At 35.1% G+C, this 22732-nt stretch overlaps 1 protein-coding gene and 1 pseudogene across 1 annotated transcript; one reads left to right on the forward strand and one right to left on the reverse strand.

Moving 5' to 3' along the window:
• The first annotated feature begins 2274 nt into the window (after positions 1 to 2274).
• Positions 2275 to 4611, forward strand: LOC108987096 (protein RICE SALT SENSITIVE 3-like). Its single transcript, XM_018959955.2, has 7 exons — positions 2275 to 2746; positions 2912 to 2962; positions 3062 to 3238; positions 3361 to 3466; positions 3662 to 3703; positions 3792 to 3848; positions 3988 to 4611. Exons 1-7 carry the CDS (start codon positions 2610 to 2612, stop codon positions 4447 to 4449), a joined length of 1032 nt encoding a protein of 343 aa, XP_018815500.1. The 5' UTR covers positions 2275 to 2609; the 3' UTR covers positions 4450 to 4611.
• Positions 4612 to 8851: 4240 nt separating this feature from the next.
• LOC108987101 lies at positions 8852 to 21644 on the reverse strand (annotated as a pseudogene).
• Between the last annotated feature and the right edge of the window lie 1088 nt (positions 21645 to 22732).

The following is a 22732-nucleotide window of genomic DNA, read 5'->3' on the forward strand; positions in this document are numbered from 1 at the left end:
ATTTCCGACGTTCGAATGAATTTCTGAATAGAATTTAATTTGTCCCAAAAAAAAAATCCGTTTGAACGCGATCGAACGGTCCAACTTAATTCATCTCAAAAGATATTTTTTGGGACGAATTTGTGATTTTCGTCCCAAAATACGTTTTGGGACAGTTTTATTGGGACGAACTTGGGATAGTTTTTTTTCGTCCTGAAATATTTTTTGGGACGAAATGCCAGTCTTTTGAGACGAAACTTTTCGTTCAAAAAGACCTTATTTGTTGTAGTGTTCCCAACTAACACCCAAACATGAATAGCTAAGTATTTAAGACTGGATTGGTAATATGTAAAACGATTAGTAAATTCAACACGAACACAAATACGAACACGACATGAAATAAATGAGTTTGAGTTTGATAATATTATAAATGGATTTGAGTATAAACGGGTTGACTCGTTAAGACACGATTAATAAATTGGTTAATAATGACCTGGTCAACCCACTTAACTCGGAATTAGCTCGCAATAACTTGTTTAAATTTTATTTCAAAATTACAATTGTATTATTATTAGGTTGTAATATTGTTATTTCTCAATATGTTTATATTTTTATTATTGGAATTGTAATTTTAGACAGATGCTCATATTTGTTATTGTTAGATTTGTAATAATATTAGTTTTATTATAAGTTAAAATATGAAAACTATTGATATTTTTTGTTAGTATATAGTCTTATTTTTATTTTCCTTATGAGAAATTATGGCTACTAATAAATATAAATTTTAATTTTTATGTGAAATTATGTTAACCATGTCAAATTAGTTATACGGATTAGTTCAACATATTTACATGAAACATATTAAAATGTGTCGTGTGGTGTTGACAACTCATTTTTAATTAATTTTTAAACTGGTCATAACGGATATAGTCACAACCCGAAGAATAAGTGCTCCAAGGCAAATTATGACCAGCTCTAGCTAATAGTCTTCTGAATAAACAAATCAATTAATCTCACTGAACCGGCACCGACAAAAATTAATATTGTTAATGTAAACATTTGTGTTGACAAATCCTAGTATTAATCAAGCCATGAATCAATAATATTTGTGTAGTAATTAATTTAACTATTTAAGTGTTGTTAAGTAAGGGCTAGCTAGGTGAGTCAAATTTATATAAATTATGTCAAATTACCACAATAGAAAATTCGCTCGACAGCACGAGTCAACGTGATGTAGAGAATTAGCTCGATTAATCCTGCTTGGCCAACGTACGCTTGCTTGAGAGAATGCATGCAATCGATAGAAGTGGGACAGGCCAGGTACTGCGCATGCTTGAACAACTTTAAAATAAGTGAAATTCTAGTTAGTTTAAAATTACATATTAGCCCAGCTTTAATATTACGTACCTACTTATAAAGAAATGGCAAAAAAAAAAAAAAAAATACTGTGCCTGAGGGAGACGGATCGATCGTCACATAAATGGAACTGCTCAATGCTCATGATGTAGTCTGAGAATAATAAGGTTTGGTCCTCCTTATCTGATAATTCATAATTGCGGTGAGAGTTGGCGAGAAAAAGGTTGTGACATGGGAGGGTAGTGCTTCAATGGAGGTTGAAAAAGAGACTACACTGGAATCGGGAAGGGAAAAAATGAAAAATTTAATTATAAGTAATTTTGTACATTAATAAGCGCATCCATTCAAAATGATTGGTCAGAAAATAAATTTTATTGAAAATAATATTAATTTAAAATTAGAATATGAAGATAATAATATTAGTACGCAAATTGATAAGCAAACTTGCTTGTACATAATAAAATTCAAAAAAAATTAAAATCTATATATATTGTAATTAAATATAATAAATTTGAACTTAAATTGTAATGATTAGATGAGATGATAAAATGTGATGAAATTAATGTAGTTTCAAAGGCATACAGATACATATACATAACTAGCATAAAGAGATTTTGGGACCAAAAATTGTCTTCGCAGTAAAGAGAGAGCCGTCTTAAATGAGAGTTTTTTTTTTAGTTCATACAGCTGTGAAAACTATTTTGCTATCGTTGAAAGCGATGGATATTGTTGGTAGTGCACTGTAATTTATTATCTTGAGATGTTCACAGGAGAGAACGGTAACCCCTGCCATCTTAGATTAAGGAAAACATAAACACAATGTGATGATCGATATCGATTGGAGTCTATACGCCGATGATAGTGAGATGGGGGTGACTTAGATCTAAAAGATCTTGGGGTGGTGAAATTATTGGTATGACAAGTAGTGTAACGCGCCATTGGATGCATTTCGATGGGGCAATTAATCTAGTTTTTACTTTTGCACTTTGTTGTACTTAACGGGGCGTTTGTTGGTAAATTCCGCCACTGCTCATGTGTCTTGATTTCCTTTAATGAAATATTTGCTGGATTAGAGAGAGAGAGAGAGAGATAATGTCTGAGTAATTTCCTAGATATAGTTTGCTCAGGAAAAGAAATCATAATAGTTGGTAGAGGCCGCTTATAAAAAGAGGGTAGAATGTTTGCGTACGTCTCTCTTTTCTTGAAGATATATAGATATGCGAAGGAGAGGAATAGGGGAAAGTGAGTATATATTAGTGTGAGGAGTCGATATTATGGAAGAACATCTCAGTTCATTAGCTGTGACTCATCTCCTTCAACACACCCTACGAAGTCTGTGCATTCATCAAAATTCCCAGTGGGTTTATGCAGTCTTCTGGAGAATCCTACCCAGAAATTACCCCCCACCCAAGTGAGGAGAAACAGATGATATTTCAACAAGAAAAACAAGATATTTACAAGCATTCATACTCCCATTTTAATCCACCACACGCATAGACTAATGATGCATCTTTATTCCCAAATTACAGATTCACCATATGTGTTTAAATTTCATGTTATGTTGTTTTCACTACAGATGGGATGGTCAAGGAGCATATGACAGGTCAAGAGGAAACAGGAGAAACTGGTATTTCCTTTAGTTTCCAATTAAATCTGGTGTATAATTAGCATTAATGCATATAAATTGGGTCTTTGATATCATTATATATATTTACATTTATGTCAGGATATTAGTCTGGGAAGATGGTTTCTGCAATTTTGCTGCCTCATCAGTAGGTGAAATAAATTCGAGGGATTGTCCTGGCTCATCAACTTATGGTAATTGTGAGTTTCAAAACTACCAAGGGCTGCAACCAGAGCTCTTTTTCAAGATGTCTCATGAGATCTACAACTACGGAGAAGGGTAAGTGATAGTTATAGATTTTATATATAAATCCTTATACTGATCTCAACTAGTATATCTTTAGCACTATACATCACTTAGAAAGAAAGCAACATAATGTGCTTTACTTCCAAATGGAGCAGTTTGATAGGAAAAGTGGCTGCAGATCATGGTCATAAGTGGATATACAAAGAACCAAATGACCAAGAAATCAATTTCTTGACAGCATGGCACAACTCGGCGGAGTCAGTAAGCATCATTTATCCAGATATGATCAGTGCTTAAACAAGTTTCTGATTTCTTCATGTTTGTGCTTAAACAAGTAATTTATAGTACTTGCTTGCAGAAAAAAATTGTCAACTTAAATGAATGAGCCTGTGTTTCAGTGCCATGTTTCTTCAAGTAAAATGTATTTTTTTCTAACTCAATGCTTTTGTTCTGCAGAAACCTCGGACTTGGGAAGCACAGTTCAAGTCTGGTATAAAGGTATTCCATTTAAAACTGATAACCTCCAAAATTTTTAGCTAGACCTACTTTTAATCTTGGTTTAATTCAATTAATTAATATCTTTCAGACTATAGCTCTGATTGCAGTTAGAGAAGGTGTTGTTCAGTTAGGAGCCATTCACAAGGTCTCTCTCTCTATCTCTCTCTCTCTCTCACACTTGGTTTTCAGTTTTTAACAAGTCAATCCGACAATGTCCTTCAAACTCGTTCCTTCTGTTGTTGATTTTTTTTTTCTTTTTTTATGTTCTTGGTATAATATTCAAGGTAATTGAAGACCTGAGCTACGTTGTTTCACTAAGAAAGAAATTCAGCTACATTGAAAGCATCCCGGGCGTGCTTTTACCCCATCCATCCTCCTTCGCATTCCCCTTCAACGTGGATGGATACGGCACCCCAGAAGCATGGCAGTTCCAAGGCACTGCCCTTGCATCCCCAACTGAATTCTATGATCACCAATACAACCAGCCTTTGAAAATAACACCTTCCATGAGCAGCCTTGAAGCCCTTCTCTCCAAGCTTCCTTCAGTTGTGCCGCCAACCACAGCACCACAGTCACATGAGTTTATATCATCATCTCAGAAGACATTAGAATTTATTGAAATGGAAAAAGTAGCGAAGGAGGAGATTGATGAAGAGATATATAGGCCTGAACTCGAAGTGGGTGAGAGCAGCAGTTCCATGGCCGCCAATCGTCGTCAAAAGCATTTCCATCAGAACCAAGATTAGAATGTGAAAACCGGTGCCCGACCCAACAACAATAATGGATTTTACGACTAACTATCAGTACGGCAACTGGGTTTTTATTAGATTGTATGAGAATTGAGTGCTTGATGCATGTCTAACATTGGGGGTTCCTGATCTACTGGGTTAAGCTTTAGCTTTACGCAAGTTTGAATCTTCCCAGTTTTCGTGAACGAGTATTATTAATTAACAATAATATGTTTGTGAGAGCGCGCGCGCGCGCGCATGCATGCATTCGCTTGCGTCTGTGTGCGGGAGAGAGGCAGAAGGGAACGAATTAAAGGGATTTGCAGTTAGACTTCAATCCAAGCTAGGCCCCGAATCGATGCAGGCTTGCTGCCCTCAAGCAAAAATAAAAGCATTGGAGAAACCAAGAAATTTCCAAATTAAAAATATTAAGGCCCAATAAATTCTTTATTTGATCGGTCATGGTATTGGACTGATCATTACAATTTGATAAAATAAAAAAAATAAAAAACTTAAAAGTACTAGGAAAAAAAAAACATTTTACCCATGAAAGTGAATTTACCTAAAATAGAAAAAAGATAAAAAGGGTAAACTACGATAAATTCATAAAAGCCGATGACACCAATTAAAAAAAAAATATTTTAGTCACAAAAGAATTACACAAAAATAAATTTACAAACTGATGTAGTTTGATATGATACGTTAGACTGAAAATTATTTTTATTATAAAGTAGATCTAACGAATTCTATGAAATCATATCAGTTTATGAATTTATTTTATATAATCTCTTTGTGTCTATACCAATTCTAAAAAAAATGTAAAGATTTGGCAAAAAGCTAAAGCAAGATGAAATAAGTAGGATTGTAGTCTTAATTATATACATAATTATAACCCATGCAGTACTTTTCCTTAGTTTCTTTAATTTGAATAATTTGTAAAATACTTGTTAATTATGAACCAATTTGATTTTAGTTGTTTTCAGGTTTTATCCTAGACGTTGTTGCTCCAAGTGATGTTGTCTGACGGGTGATTTCCTGTTTGAGTTTAAAAACCGTCTCAAGAGTTATGTTTTTCTATTCCAAAATCAGATGTGTGATACACTATTTATTATGAGAAATGATATTTACAATCATAGAATACGCAAGCGCCGCGCACTCCTTTAAAAAAAATGAGTAAAGATGGGACCCACATGAAAAAATTAATTTTTTCATAATGGACTCTATTTTTTTTTAAAGGAGTGCACGATGCTTGCACAATTCATGACTGTATCTAGCATTACTCATTTATTATAGGAGCTATTATATTTATCAAAAGAGTTAAAAGTGTTAATATTTTTTTTATATATAAATTGATGTGACGAACTGCTACATCAATAATATATTTAAGATTTATTTTGATAGTAAGATGAAATGAAATGAAATGAAATGAATAATATTGTTAGAATATTAATTTTTAATATTATTATTATTTTGAGATTTGAAATAGTTGAATTCTTTGTTATATATTGTAAAAATTTAAAAAAGTTATAATGATGATATAAAATGAAATAAAACCGTTCTTGTATTCAAATGATGCCTTAATATGTCAATATTTGTCGCTACAGGCTCATTTATTTTCATAATTTTTTTCAATTTATCTCATCTAATCCGTATAATTTTTTCATATTTTTGAATAAAATAAATAATTTAACTTTTTTAAATTTTAAAATAAAAATGATCTTAACAAAATATATTCTAATAATATTTTATTTAATTTTTAACTTTAATCTTAATTAATCTCAAAATCTACGAAAATAAACAGGCTCTTAAGATCATCTTTTCTCGAGGTGAACTTTGTATCTTTATGTGGATCTTAAAGATCTTTAATTCCAAGTGGCCCTTACTCCAGCATCTAGTGGTTGGCCCCGTAATTGTACGCCCATACACATGTTCCACGTGGATGATGAGACAATAAATGTCTACCCTACTTTAGGACTTGTTTTTTAAACCTGCACTTTGTTCGTATTTACCTTGGTCTCTTCGGATGCCAACAAATAAGAATGGTTTTTTTTAAGGAAAAATTTAATCATAAGCGATTTTGTATATTAATACGTGTATTCATTCAATATAATTGATCAAAAAATAGATTTTATTGAAAATAATACAAATTTAAATTTAAAATATAAAAATAATAACATTAATACACAAATTGATACATAAACTTACTTGTACATGACAAAACTCTTTCTTTTTGTATCCTAGATTTATACTCGTTCCGATTCAATTTTTAAGACTTCGTGTAGGCCCAACTCTAGTTTTTAAAGACCTGGCAAGCTTCAGTCCCAACAAGCCTAAATTAACAGAACAAACATTACCTCATCAACTACAATCTTGTGCATATGTTTCATGAACAATTTAGAATTAAGGTCTTGAGACGAAATTTTGTTAATTAAGGTGTGATTTGTATAGTGAGTTAATATGAGATGAATTGAAATGAAAGTTAAAAATTAAATAAAATATTATTATAATATTATTTTTTAATATTATTATTATTTTAAAATTTGAAAAAACTGAGTTGTTTATTATACTTTATATAGAAATTTGAGAAAGTTATAATAATGAGATGAGATGAAACACTTCTTGTATCTAAACAGAGCCTAAAGTTGAACCTTTTGTTTGCATAATCAGCCATGAAGCATCATAGTCTAATACCAAAACCGAATTTGAGGTAGGTGATTTGATATATCTCAAGTTGCAAAAGTACATATAGCAGTGTAGCTAAGCTATCAAAGTTTTAGACTGCGTTTAGATGTTGAGGTGATTTTAGATGGTATGAGTTGATCTGTGAATAATGATATTTTATAGTCCCATTGAGATATGTGTTTAGGCTACATTTAGATGTTGAGATAAATTGAGTTGAGTTGTGAATAGTAGTATTTTGTGGGTCTCATTGAAATAGGTTTAACTTTTTTTGTTAAGATGAGTTTAATTTTTTAGGTTAAAATGTATGAAGTATACTGCAATAAGTTTAATTTTTTTAGAGAAATTGAAAAAGTAGTGAATCTCATCAATAATTAGTTTGAGATGCGTTGAGATCACTTGGACAACCTACTTTCACCTATTTAGATACTATGGTCCCGTTAAGGTTTTGCAGCACATTGACTCAAATTGCTAGCGGGTTCCTATGTCCACTCAGTCTTGCATGTGTCGTGCCTTAAAAGAAGCATTTGGGTCATTCAGTTACACCCTCAGTCTCTGTGTCTTCTATTGATCCTCATGGGGCCTTCCGTAATGAACCTAAGCACGTACTTCAACATCAAATGACTCGATTCCGGAATTGTATGTTAATTGAGCTCTCAGTTAAGTGGCGTGGAGATTCTAAAGAGTTTTCTACATGGGTTACCATTGATCATATTCATGCACAATATCAGTAAAAGTCTAACAATTAGTCTCAAAGTATGGACCATGTCACAAATTCGAGTCACAGAAAAGCGGCCTAAAGCAAGATTATAAAGTCTTGATACTATATATAAGCATGATGTCAGACCATTGAATACTAATTGATGAGTAGAATCGTCATTCGCCAAAAGATAAATTACCACTATTAGGTTAGTATCGATAGAATAGATTGTCGTAGACATTAAATTCAAAAGTATGGTGGAATGTTATGCCTTTAAAAGTTAAAGCCTTAATCAAATTAAAGTCTAGTAGTTTTGAAACTTTTAGAGCAATAGTCAAGCCTTTAACAACTTAAAAGTGCCAAGAAAGGGTTTGGGGAGGAAGAACAATAAGAAAGGAAACACGCTAAAAGTTCAATAGAAGAAGAATCAGACAAAGAATTCACTTAGTCCAACGGGAGTTACCATTTGAGTCTGCTTGAATTGCGATCGTCTCCACTTCCATTTGATTTATCCTAAATTACAATTTTAGTAGTTTAGAGTTCCTGTTTGATTCTTATTATACTTAATAACCTAGGATTTCCTTTTGACAAACTGGTTATTGTTTTATGGACAATCTCAAACCTCTATTGAGAGATTGTTCTTTTCTTCCAGTGAATTTGGGGTGATTTCTTTAAAATAACGAAAAAATAGATTCATATTTGCAAACTATACTCTGCGTTTACTCATTCCCTTGTGGTCGTAGCGTTAGATATGGTCCGTACGTTACATGGTTCCACTGAGGCTAGAGCTTTCAAGACAGACAGGTTTAGCTTGTCTTGGTGGCGCGGCCTCGCCCCACAAGAACTACAGTTAATGTCTGGAAGAAAAACGTAACGGAAGAAATCGGCGTGGACAACGTGAATGCCGATGCCGATGCCGATGTCGGAGGTTTATAATGCCTCAAATTAGAAGACAAAGCTTCTGGTACTTTTGATAGCTGTTATCAAACTCTCTTGAGGAGAATTATAAGAGCCAGTGACAAGAAAGTGCAAATACGCCTTTTCTTTTCCTGTTTCTTTCCAGCAACAAAAGTAGAGGGAAAATAAACTAAACAAAAGTTCATTCACACACAGAAGATACAATCCCAAAAGAAGAATTGATACTAAATCAACTATGTTTAAACCCCAAGCAAACGGGCATTTTAACATTCTGGTTTGAATGAAGTGAAATGCATATGTTAATATCATATGGAACAAAAATTTAATGGAATGCTGCAATTTCTTCCCCAAAGTGTTTCAGTAGGTTCTCAATGCTCATTACCGAATGATCTGCCTTGTCTCTGACTCGTACACTCACCTGGAACAATAAGAACAGTAAATTTCTGCCCGAAATCGATGCTAAGCTTTATGTTTTTATTTACACACAGATGGGAGAGAGAGAGAGAGAGAGAGAGAGCAATTGCATTGTTACATGGACCTAAATTGTGTGTACCATGGTTAATGAATCTTAAAACCCAAGCAGAGAACAAAACAGTTCACCCACAATTCATATAAGAGCAGCAAATGCATTGGTACATGGACCTAAATTTAATAGCAAAACCTTCTCTATTAAACTGTCTATAGGGGACATTCCAGCAAATAAGAATTCTAAACTAGTAATGTATAGGGGTAGAACCTGTCCAGTGTTGGCTTCCTCCTCCCCAACAACCAATATAAAATTGTACTGTGCCAACTGAGCTTCCCTAACCTGCAGGAAGCTAAAGCTATCAGTAAATGAAAAGAATCTCTTACTTATACCGCATTAGAGAAGTATACAAGGGAAAGAGAGAGACAGAGTGAATAATGTATCTCTCTTTTCCATAACACTACGAGGCAGAATATTGAGTTTTCTAGGGGCAAGTCATATCTTCTCTCTTCAATTCACAAGAAAGGGAGTTCTTGGTTGTGTAATAGACAAACAAAACATGCAAGGTAGGAATTATGAATGCACCTTTTTCTGGATCTTTCTATCAGTAGTATCAACATCAACATAATAACCAGCTTTAAATATCTGATCTTGCACCTACAAGAAAGCATTAAGAGTATAGAAAAGAACTTCAAATAAACCTCAGAACTTATACATAAGAGCATATCTTACGCAAGCATGCAAACATATCATGACTATAAATTATCAATGCTATTGAAGTAACAAGTGCTTCTAACAGTTATGAATCCCTTCGATATACAGATGCCTCTTAATATGCTAGTAAGCAATAGATAACTATATCATTATAGCTACTGCGAAAAGACTTGAGAAACTCGTAACAAATGCTTAATCATTAAAAAATTGGGAAAAATAGCTCAAGAGATTGTCACTGGGTTTACTCTGGCAGCCTAATGCTTGTTTATATCATACATGAGCTAATCTCAAACAACATATCGCTTGACTCAACCAGACCTTTTACCTTAAAGTTTGAGTACCTCAAGTTTGGCATGAGATAAACTCATTAAGATCCACAAAATAAGTCTAAGATTGAAACTTGAGCTCAAGCTACCAACTACTGAGAACAACTTCGTGCAATCATATATTTACAAAAATCATGAAAAATTATCCAATATAATGACTGCTGAAAAGTGCAGTGAAAAACTACCTTTAGTGCATATGGCTGAGATTTTTCTGACACTGGGCAAACAATTGCTTGGCGTGGACTAAGCCAGAAGGGCCATTTCCCTTTGTAGTGCTCCAACAGTATAGCAAACATACGCTCAACAGATCCTAGAACAGCTGTGTGTATCATAACAGGACTCTCCCTCTTGGCTTCATCTTCTGCTGAGTAATACAATTCAAAACGAGCAGGGAGCTGGAAATCCAGCTGCAACCACAGGCATTGATCTTTAAAGTGTTAGTTCTGCAATACCAAATCTCATTGACATAAATCAAATAAAGTGAACACCATGAACCTGTAATGTTGCACATTGGAATTTCCTATTCAATGCATCAGATACGCTGATATCTATCTTTGGTCCATAAAATGCACCATCCCCTTCATTTATCTGCAAACATAAACACTGAGAGAATGGGGAGACTATATAGAATACTGCTCAAAACAAACATCAGCATATAATAATCAACATCCATCCATCAGTCAAATTATTTTTCTACAAATCATAGAAGCTCTGCTACACTGTACTTAAAGCAGAGGAAAGGAAATGTGTAACTGGAAAATAAATTAAACATAAGCATTTAGCCCCTTTCCCTCAAATGGATCAAATCTATAGGTTCAAGCCATCCAATTGATAGAAAACCCTCTAAAATCACCATTTAGTCATTAGATTTCTGATAACTACAGTATCATATCATTGATTTCGTTCAAATTGCTGGAATGTATGCTAAGAAACATAAAATGGATTGGTATTCTCAAGCTACATTTTGTTTGACTTAAAGGTGACTTTAGCATGATCAAAGTTTCAAATCCAGTTTCAGCCAAGCTCAATGTACATTGAACAAGAAGATGAATTCTAGATCAAGCATAATGATGATAGTATATATTTGTCATTGCAACATAGTCATGTAGCATATTGAAAGTATTGATAAGGAGTGGGTAGGTGCTCATCTACAGTTGAAGTGTAAGAAGGAGAATTTTACCTGCCAGGGCTTCTCAAACTCATCCAATGCTTCTGTAAGAGCAGCCTCGGCTCTCTCCCATGTAGCCAAGTCTCCTAAGTACTTCTCAGGCCTCTAAAATATTCATACCAATAGAGATATTCGGTAACATATAGTAAAATGTCATTTCCACTGAACACATGCACACTGAAAGGAAAAGTGAGTTGAAGGAGACAGCATATCTGTAAAAAGAAGACTGCCCACACCTAACAGATAAGGCATCATACCAATCTAAAAACAAAGGAAGGGTGCATTCCACACACAATGACATGTGCATATTCAACTTTGAAATAAAGGATTTGCATTTTATATTATTAATACCTTAAACTATATTAATGATCAAAAGTCATTGTCCAAGTATAAAGGGCGTATACTCTTGCTTATGTTTATCTTTACCGATAAAAAAAAAAAGCATACAGGGCGTAACATGAGAATTGAGAAACGCCACCGTAGAAAAAGATAACAAAGTAAAGAAAAGTCCTGAAACATGAAAACGAAAAACTAAAATGATCACACATCCGGTCATAAACGGTTTTAAAAAATAAATCCTCAGAGCTGCCCACACCAAAAATAGCACCAGATCGCTTGATCCAACACCCATCACATTTGATGAATCTTACAAATTTCCCCTAAGACCTTCTAAATCAATATTAATATTTCCCTTGCACCATCACACACCAAATATTGTTTTTTTTAATGATAGGTAATCAAGAAGTTTTATTCAAACAATAACCAAATATTGTTATTGTCGTAAAGTAGTTTCGATTATGAAATTGTTGTTTTTGGCTTAAATTGTTGCCTTTAGAATTGAGAAAAACCTTGTTAATATTGTCATTTCTGCCATTGTGCCCACTAGGCACATAGTTATTGACAAAATATTCATTAACAAGCAACTCCAACTTGTGTATTGAAACCTTTGAAAAATTTCCATGAAATCTTGTGACTTCAAAAGGTTATGGTATAGAATGTCCTTACTGTAATTCAAATGGCAGTAATACTCAAGAAGGAGAAATCATAAGCAGCATATTAACTCAATTTAGAAACATCCAATCAACAGGTACAATATGTTTAGCACAAATAAGGAGCAAATAGCATACCGTGGAGAGCTTCAAGTCAAAAGTGAATCCAAATATATCATAGACATGTTTGATGAAGTCTAAGACACCACGAACTTCATCTTTTATCTGTTAGATGAAGCATGTTTAGAACAATGGGCATAGGAAGCCAAAAAAAAATAAGTTACATCAGAAGTCAATTAAATTCAACTCACCTGGTACTCCCGGCAGAAGATGTGAGCATCATCCTGTACCAAGATTTGAACTAAAATTAGTCAAAGGTAACTATTCCCAGTCACCTCGGGCAACAAATTTTTTTTTTAAAGCTACTAGTATAAAACGGGGTCCACCACAATGATTGACTACGTCTGCTTCAATGGACCTTCAAGCCCATTGAAATAAAAAAACTCAAATTCTATGATTAGAGTGAGACCCTAATTTTAAAAATAAAAATAAAATAAAATAAATTAGAAAAAAACTGCCTAGGCCTGATGCATTTTATCACCAAAAAACTATAATGTTCATTAAGAACCACATTTAAAATGGCACCTGCTGAAATCTCCTGACACGAGTTAGTCCAGTTAGTGCGCCACTGGCCTCATTACGGTGCAAAACCCCAAAATCAGCCAGTCGAAGAGGAAGTTCTGCAAAGCAATGTACATAAGCTTTCTGGTGAAGGCTATGTATAAGGTAAACAACAATAAAAAGAAGTCCTATAAATTGTACTGCTTCTGCCTCATGCGGGGAACCCTTATAGCAACAGTTTGTTATATGAAATGTACCTATAAAAATAAGAAATGGAAGGGGCACAGGTTGAGGTCCCAGAGGCATGGGGCAGCTGTAACTCAATAAGCATGAACTAAACCGACCTCCCCTACAGTATCGTCTCCGCAGTTGTAACAGCTCATGGAAGACTCAAGCCACATCTGAGCCCATATTCTAAAAGGACTAGTCAACGTTACAATTGAAACGTTACCGATCAAAAAAACAATTGAAACGCCTTGGTTTTTTTTTTATATTGCCAAAGGGTTGAAGTTGAACAATGATTTTGTTAAGACTAATTTCATGACTCAGCAGTCATGGTTCACAAATCTTGTTACCAATCAACCTATATAATCCAACCATATACCACCAACTTTAGAATGTACCAAAACTTTAGAATGTACCAAACAGATACACTACCAAACTCCCACTTACACATGGTATCATGTCACAAAAACATTAGAGATGGGTTCATACTTCTAGTAGCTTTAAGGGTTACTTTAAGACAACCTGGGTCTAAATGTCCCTTCATAACTAAACTCGTCATGCATAAAAAACCTTCCTATAACAAAATTTTGTCATTTAAATCTTTATTTTTATAATTAAAAAAGGATTTTAATGATGAGGATGATAGGCATAGCCCATGTGCACAGGAAGTTTACAAGAAAATTATGGACGCTTAGAATATCATTTAAAACTTTTTTTTGATCAGTAAATAGGAATTTTATTAAATATAGGCGAAGCCAAGTACACAAGACATATACAAGAACCACACCTATGCATGACTGTCTAAAGATACAAGAAAATCATGTACGTTCATGCCATTAAAGTCTATTACAATTGACCAATGGAATAATGTATGAAAAAAAAAAGTTCTAATCTCGTCCATTGTCCGTTCACGATCCTCAAAACTCTGACCATTCCTCTCCATCCATATGCACCACCATAGGCAAATCGGTATCATCTTCCACATTGCTGCGATTTGAGGAATTACCTCGAATGCCTTGCCAGCTGGCCAAAAAGGCAACAACCCTTCTTGGCATTACCCAAACAAGTCCCACTCTAGCAAAGATATCATTCCATAAGCTCATGGCTACATCACAATGCAATAATAGGTGATCCACAGACTCCCCACTTTTCTTACACATATAGCACCAATCTAGTACCATCAATCGGCATTTTCTTAGATTATCTAAGGTAAGAATCTTCCCTAGTGAAGCTGTCCATACAAAAAAAGAAGCTTTTAGGGGAGCCTTAGTCTTCCATATGTTCTTCCATAGGAATGTTCTTGTAGAATGTGTGATATGTACAATATGACGGTGATCAATGATATCCACTTAGTGATGTAGTAAATCTTTCTACAACTCAAAATGACTAAATAAACTATCATAGCCCATGACTGTTTCAATCATGAAGCACATCAAAAGTCTCACATTATAAATGAATAGAGAGATGATAACATTGTTCTCGGACAAAGTGTCCAAGTGAACACAAAATATAAGATGCTGTTCTAGATAATAATATCTGTCCCCTACACTAGAGAGTAATATTAGTGCAAATGAACTTACCTCTGTATGAGCGAACTCTATGTTGAAACATTAAACAGTGCCCGGGGCAATTCATTGGTTTCAATCCAAACTCTTGTTTTTCTATCTGTGAAAGAACAAAATATCATACCAAAGAAACAGAGAATATAATATCTATTATCTATAAAGCAACATATTAGCATGTGCAGAAAATGAAAAAATTCTGGGGATACTTTATGTGTCCTATAGAACACAATCTCCTCCCTTTTGATTGGATTTTTTTCACAAAAAGAAAACATGAGACAATCAATCCAGTCTTTTTTTTTTTTTTTTGATAAGTAATAATATTATGTATATATATCAATAGGAGTAACCAATTACACTAGACGTATACAAGAAAAACACCTAGCCCATACAAGAAAGCCCATAATGACCCAAAAGCCCATGAAAACCTACCCAAAAAAAAAACACCAAACCCGAATTGGAAAACTATCATTACACCTCCCCGATCCCATCCCCTAAATTCCTTAAAACTAATCCTCAACCCGAACATCACAAAGCCCTCCCTTTACCCTTCCCTCTACTTGAGCTACCTCCCTTAGTATCGTAGTTGATTGCCCATGAAAGATTTTTCAACTCCATGCTTTTCTTAAACTTAGATTTGATTTCAAGCATGTGGCTCGCCTCGATTGCAGTGAGTAGTGTTTTAAATTGGTCTTCATATTCTCCCTGTTCTCCATATGAAAGTCCTAGGGTTTGTAGAAACCCGTTATCTTTATTTAGAATCCAATCGGCTGTTGAACCCGCTATATCATTGATTGGAGGAAGAGAAACCAGGGGAACGACATTATCCCCAGCCACAGTACTCGACTGCGCTCCCGACTCTAAACCTTCCCTCACACATGGGGCACCAACGCCATTTCTGAACCTTCCCCCACACGAGGCACCAATGACAATTCCTTCCCGCCCAATGGTTGCTCAACATCTAAATGGTTGTTGTCCCCTCCATCTGTTACCATTGCAAATTCCTCCCCTCCATCAACATTGTGTGTATTAGCTCCACCCCTCGACGATCCTTGCCGTGCTGCTTCCTCAAGAGGGGAAACACTACCTTCTGTTGCCCCATTTGCATCTTCTAAAAGAGGCTCGACTATATCTTCCACAATACTCGAGACCTTGGAGGGACCCCCGTCTTCAACTACAAATGAACCCTGGACAAAAGGACCAACTTCATCTGCAACTGGTGCCTGAGACCCTATAGCTCCATCAGAAAGCATAGTGACATTGGCATGAACAAAGATGCCAGCGTCCAACGACCCTATCGTCGACACACCCTTTGCCTGCACACTTTCCGGCACACTTGGTAGCACACTTGTACCCACAACTAGGTCCAGCCCCTTATCCACTTTAATCATTAGATCTCTTACATAATCCATAACTCCCTTCAATTGGGATTTGACATCCCACAAGGTTTGATAAGTAAAAAGCATCCAAGACAATAAATCCAGTCTTTCTCTAAGATTTCAGATATTGTGTTATATTTTCATTGTCACTTTAAGAGTACAACCTTCCCTTGTGGTCAGACAAACTGACTTCCAAAAATAATACTGCCTAATAGAACATATGCAAATGGCTATAGCCAAATACTTCTCAAAAACTGTCTGGTTAAGACAACTTTAGGTTGACAGACTACTTGTTGGTGAACATCTACGTTTATAACTAAAAACTGCTATTGAACAATGCCACATGAACAAACGCACACACAAGAATGAAAATATAATTTTTTTTATCGGTAAATAAATTTTTATTGATCAAAAGAGAGAAAAAAATGCCCAAGTATACTAGACATATACAAGTGCAAGTTTATGTCTAGTTTAGAGATACAAGGAAATCGTAAAAGACCTGCCATGAAAATCAATTACAATCGACCAATAGAGTAAAATATTGAAAAACAAAATTCTAAGCTCTTCCATTGATCTCTCTTGATCTTCAAAGCATCTTGCGTTCCGCTCCCTCCAAATGCACCACCATAGACAAATAGGTAACATCTTCCATATGGATGCAATTTGAGAGTTGCCCCTAATACCTCTCCACGAGGCTAAAATATAATAGAAGCCCTAAATAATCATTTTTTCTTGTTTACCCATTAGTTTTGCTTCCCTATTCTTGATGCTCAGTTTCCTCCATAATGAGCAGAGATATGAAGGGTTGTTAACCATCAGAAATCAATGCTCTACAATAAATATAAGCCACACCTCAAATACAAACATATTATCCTTGTAATTTGCAGCATGACCAGATGTTTCCCAAAGTTGCATATTGTACATATTTGGTGACAGGACCTGCCAAAGCCAAGAAGTTAGGCGCACGTTTACAGTTCCTAAAAATTACTGCAGTACAACACTTTAATCATTGACAACCAACCTCTTGGTATCCTCTTTCCCTATATTGACCACGTATGAACTCCATTAATTTGTTGTATACCCGAGCCCCATGAGGAAGGAAGAACCAACTTCCTGGGCTGACATTCACAAAAACATTATCATGAGCAACCATGACTATAATAATCAAAATCAAACATATTAAGCCATACTCTACCTGAGTGGATGACAAAAGAAAAGCTCTTGTTTTGTACCCACTAATCTATGGTCATATTTCTTTGCTTCTTCCAGTTGTTAGATATATTCCTGCGCAAAAGACTAATGCTGAGAAAAAAGAGTTACATCATTCAGCACAATGAGCACATCCATATCGCATTAATGCCACTTCTCACATCTTGAAACACAAAATTTCCTCCATATGCTAACTCCCCAACTAAAGCTTCTGAGTTATTCTCCAAAACAACATCATCGAAAATATATTTAATTTAAAAATGGGATAGCTACTAATTTATGAAAGCTTTGGGAGTTTCCATGCTTCACAATAATTTTTTACACCATGCTATGCCAAGCAGGTGTATTGACCGACGCCATTGGAATTTGTTTAGTTACATCAGGTCTCAATCCACAGAGCTCAATAATACATCCCATGAACTTCTGACAAGCTTGCTAACAATTCATCTAGTTCGAATTTTCAAGAGATAAATACTGCTATGGCTTTTCAAAAAAGAACTTCTTTTGTTTTTCTCGTTAAGAAATTGAGTACCTTTTCAGGGGAGAGGAGACTTACAAAGGACACTTTCAATTAAGATAATTTTTTATATTTATTTTTTTAGTTGATATATTGAGCCACATAAACCAATAATGGTGAAAAAATGGACAAAAGAATTAGTGTTGGCATAAAAGATTCAGCATCTCAGCTCAAAGAAACAAGGGTTTTTTCCCAAGCATGTAAATCCTTGACAATTTAAATTAAAATATTTCAATTTTCTTATATACAACATGGTGTAACAAATACATTCCTATCTAATCACAATTATTGATCAACTAAATTTTCAAACATGTCCACAATTTGAAGGATTTAATGAGCTAACAAAGCCGTGTCTACAAGGTAGTTTTAGACCATAAGCATATCTGAATAAACAACAGGTCACCAGTTGTGATGACGATACTATCACACAAAATGATATACAGATAAAGCATTCATACAAGGTATATTTGCTTATCTGAATACACTACGGGGGCCACCAGTTGTGATGTCTTAGATGTGTAAACCAATAAAAAAAATACAGTACAATTTCCAATTGAACAAAAGGGAAAATATAAAATCAGACTCAATGGCCTAGTCTAAGCAGCTTATATTTTTTTGATTGGAAACAGGCATCTAGGAGGAAAGTCCTAACTAATCCCGGGGGTGCACAGCTCTCAACAAGGAGCTTCCGCAAGTGCACCTTGGGTAATTCAAGGGGGGATTCCTCCAATTTGATGGCCCCTAGAAATTTTTTGCACCCAAGGGTTTGAACCCTAAACCTAGAGGGAGCATACCGCCAAGACCAAACCAAGGCCCTTACTACTTGAGCCAACCCAAAGTGGTTAAGCAACTTTTATGAAGTACAAGCAAATGTGAAAATAGTAAACAACAATTCTTTTATAAGTAAAAAATATTTATTGAGGGGTTGAAGATAGAAATGCACCTGAAGACGTTTTTTTATCAGGGTATGATATTCCATAAACTCTTTGTAAACTTTCACGATCCTTATTCCCCCTCCAGTAAGCTGATGATGCCTGGAATTAAAAACATATATGTTTGAAAAATAATGCAAGCATATATCATTAGGCAAGGCACTGACACATCATGAAACATCACCTTCAAACAAGCAAATGCTTTGACAAAGACTGTGTTTGGTATGTGGGGTCCACGACACAAATCAACTAAGGGACGACATCTGTACACCGTGATTGTCTTGTCTACAGGCAAATCATTAATGATTTCAATCTGATTAAAATAGTTTGAAAAGCATACATGTCAGAAATGAATAATATGCTTTATGGTTTTTATGAGGAAAATTAGAAAGAATTATGGTTTTTATGGTTTTTACTTGTCTATTTTCATTTTGAAAAGCATTACAAAATGAAAATAGAAGAATTATATGGTTTTTATGAGGAAAATTAGAAAGAATTATTCACCTTGAAATTATTATCAGAAAACATCTGAAGTGCCTCATCCTTTGATACTTCAATGCGCTCGAAAGGTTGTTTATCCTGACAATATGCTTTACATCATCAATGAGCATCCATCAGAGAGAGAGGAAAAGGTCCTAGAACTTCTGAAAGGGTACTGGTGACAGGTGACATGTCTACTACGTATCAGAGATGGAAAAAGTATGAACAAGACTAGAGGCAACCCAACTAAAGTGATGTAGATAGGTCGCCTTTAATTTAATTAAACAAAACACAATCTGATGATGGCCTTTGAGATCTTTCAAGCATTTCGAACATGGTATTTTTTTCTGTAGGTAACAAAAACACGTACTAAAAACTCAATATGAACACATATTAAAAGCTTGTCATCAGTAGACCAAAACTCTCAGCTATTCATATGCAGGAAGGTAAATGTGACAATTTTATGGCTACTCAAAATTCAATCCCTTGCTTCCTGTCCACAATGTGATAATTTTCCTCCCTTTAATGTTACTGACTTTCTTCAGTTCTACAGGTAGGTACATCAGGAACAGGATAGTAAAAAGTAATTTTGTCCAGCAAGAGCAACAGCAAGTCGAGTTCAAACGAGTTTTCAGTGGTCAAGCTCTATTCATTCAATTTTTATTTAAACACAAGCCAAGCACGAGCTTATTACCAAATTATATTTTACATTCATGAACATGTTCATCTATTTACTGAACAAGTTCGAGCTAGTTTGCAAGTTATTTAATTTTAATAAAATGGATTTCTTATCAAAATTTTGACAAACCAACTTTGAGTTTTAGTAAATATCTCTATATAGTTTAGATATGTATTTTTATGTCAATAATTATATTCATAAGAAGTTAAACATCTATCGTATTCGAAACATAACTTCATCTTATCTTTTTACATAATTATGATATTCTCATTGTAAACTTATTTTTACTATAAAAAGTAATAAATATATAGGTATATGAGCTTATACGAGTCGAAACCATGTTTATACGAGTTATATCGTTTAATAATTTATCATAATTTGTGTTTGCAAACAGTTAATTTAATAAATGAACCAGACAATGCTCGGTTTTGGCTGAGCCGATCCCGAGCGAGTTGTCTAATAGACAAATAGTCTTTGTTTATTTACAAACCTAGGAGCAACAGTTTCTATTAACATCGAAAACAATACCGTAACAGCCTTCATTGCCCCTGATTCAATTTGCTTGAAGTATTCATCATTCAAGCCCAAATCAACATAAAATGCATCATAATAGAAACCCTGTAATATCATTTGCATCATTTCATAAGGAAAAGGCCTAATTTGCACTCTATATTTGTAAGATAGTTACATCGAAACAATCCTTACAACTGTTTTAGACACTAAGATCTCAAATTTAGCAATATAATAAAAACTATATGATAACAAAACACAATTTGGGCGATAAAAGAGTTTATGTTAGAACTATGCTAGCAATTACCAATGACCGAATTGCCAAAGAAAACATGTCAAGTTACATCACACATAGCAATTTACCTCTCCCCTCGTTGTACAGGGTCCAATGCACAGCTTGCAACCATACTCCTGCTCGATCGCCTGCGCCACCATAACAACAAATTTACCATCCCAATTGAGTCTAACATTAAAAAGTTAATGCCGTTCCCAAATAAGATAGAAGTAACTTAAATGCACGAGAAAATATGGAAATGCCAGTACCTGGCCGAGAATGTGCGCACTGGAATGCCAGAAGGTGTCACGGCCTTCGTCGGTATCGAAAGTGAACAGCTTGAGCTCACAGTCGCCCTCCAAGGGCCTCGCCATGTCCCAGAGAACCCCATTCACCTGCGAAATCAACGCGTTCGAAGCCAAGCTCTTTGAAATCTCTCTCGCCACATCCAACGGCGACGTCACCCACTTCTTTCCTTCCTTCACAGTCCCATCCGGCAACGTAATCCTTGAAAAAAAAAACAACGAAATCAACGAATGCATTGCTAGTGAAGGATTGACGGGTTTGGGTCATATATTTCTTACGTGATGGGATCGGCAGGGAAGGACTGACGGTGAGTGAGTTGCTGGGCTTGGATGGACTCGAAGAGCTGGATGCGTTTAGGGATGACCTTACTAAGGTATGCTTCGTCTTTGGGGGGATTGGCGGCCATAGAAGCAAGTGGCGGAAGAGAAATGGCGGAGGACAGAGAATATACGAGGGAAATGCGTGGAGAGAGCTGAGAAGGAGGAGGAAGAGCGGCGGACCCGTAACGAGAGGGCACACCTGATAGTCTAGCGCATGCGCATAGCATAAGGCCAATGCGAGTCCGTTAGTCTGCTCCTTCCGTTACCAAGAGGGATGCAGCGAGGTTTTAGACTGCAGTTCCTAACGGTTGGGCTGATATTCGACGTTTAACAGTGCCCAATCAAAGAACGCCACGTCAGCAAATCTATACAAATGAAGATAATACTATCACGAGAACAGCCTCTAAGAGCACTTTCATTGGATTAGCTAAATTAAAGTATATTTTTGATGAATGTAAGATGAATTTAGCATTTAGCTATTACATTCACATAAGTTTCTACATTGGAATAGCTATTTTTTCATTATATGACAATAAAATAATATAAGATGAATTTAACTTTGACTATTCACATCAAATCTCCAAATTGGATTATCCATTTATTCATTATATAGTAATGAGTAATTAATAATTTTAAAAATTTTTTAATTATGAATTTATTTTATTTTATCATATTTTACTATTCATAATATTATATATTAATTAGTAATTGTATTCTAATTATATTTTTTCAATTGTCATTTAAAATGGAGAGAGAAATAATTGATATTAAAATGAGAGAGAAAGAAATAATATAAAAGGGATTTGATGAATGAATAGTGTGTTCCAAATTTAGAAATTAGTTTAGACTTTACTGTAGCTAATTCAATGTGAGGGATTTTATGACCTAATAGCTAAATTCTCATTGGATTTAGCTTTTAGCTAATCCAATGAGAATGCTCTAAGCAGTCGGTCTGATAATAGATGAATAACAGCCCTCCACTTATGTCTTGACATCTCAGCAAATATAGAAAACTAATGATTGACTCGTACGCATGGGATAGGTTGTGCTTCTTCAACTATTTCCTTTAGTTGTTTCTCTTCTAGATAGGGGAGGGCAGCGGGGCCCCGCCCCGCCTCCGTGCGGCTAGGCGGATCACCATGTTCGGCCGATGCTGGAGGCGAGGCCACCCGCCCGCATCTGGGCCTCCCTCAGGGGGCAGGGGCGAGAGTCACCCCTATCCCGCCCCGTAAATACCCCGCCCCCGGATGTATATATATATATATTATATATTTAAAAAAAAAAAACCCAGGCATGAAACGACGTATGTATATATATATATATATAT

The sequence above is a fragment of the Juglans regia genome, chromosome 16 (assembly GCF_001411555.2).
Source record: "Juglans regia cultivar Chandler chromosome 16, Walnut 2.0, whole genome shotgun sequence".
In the NCBI taxonomy this organism is placed as follows: domain Eukaryota; kingdom Viridiplantae; phylum Streptophyta; class Magnoliopsida; order Fagales; family Juglandaceae; genus Juglans; species Juglans regia.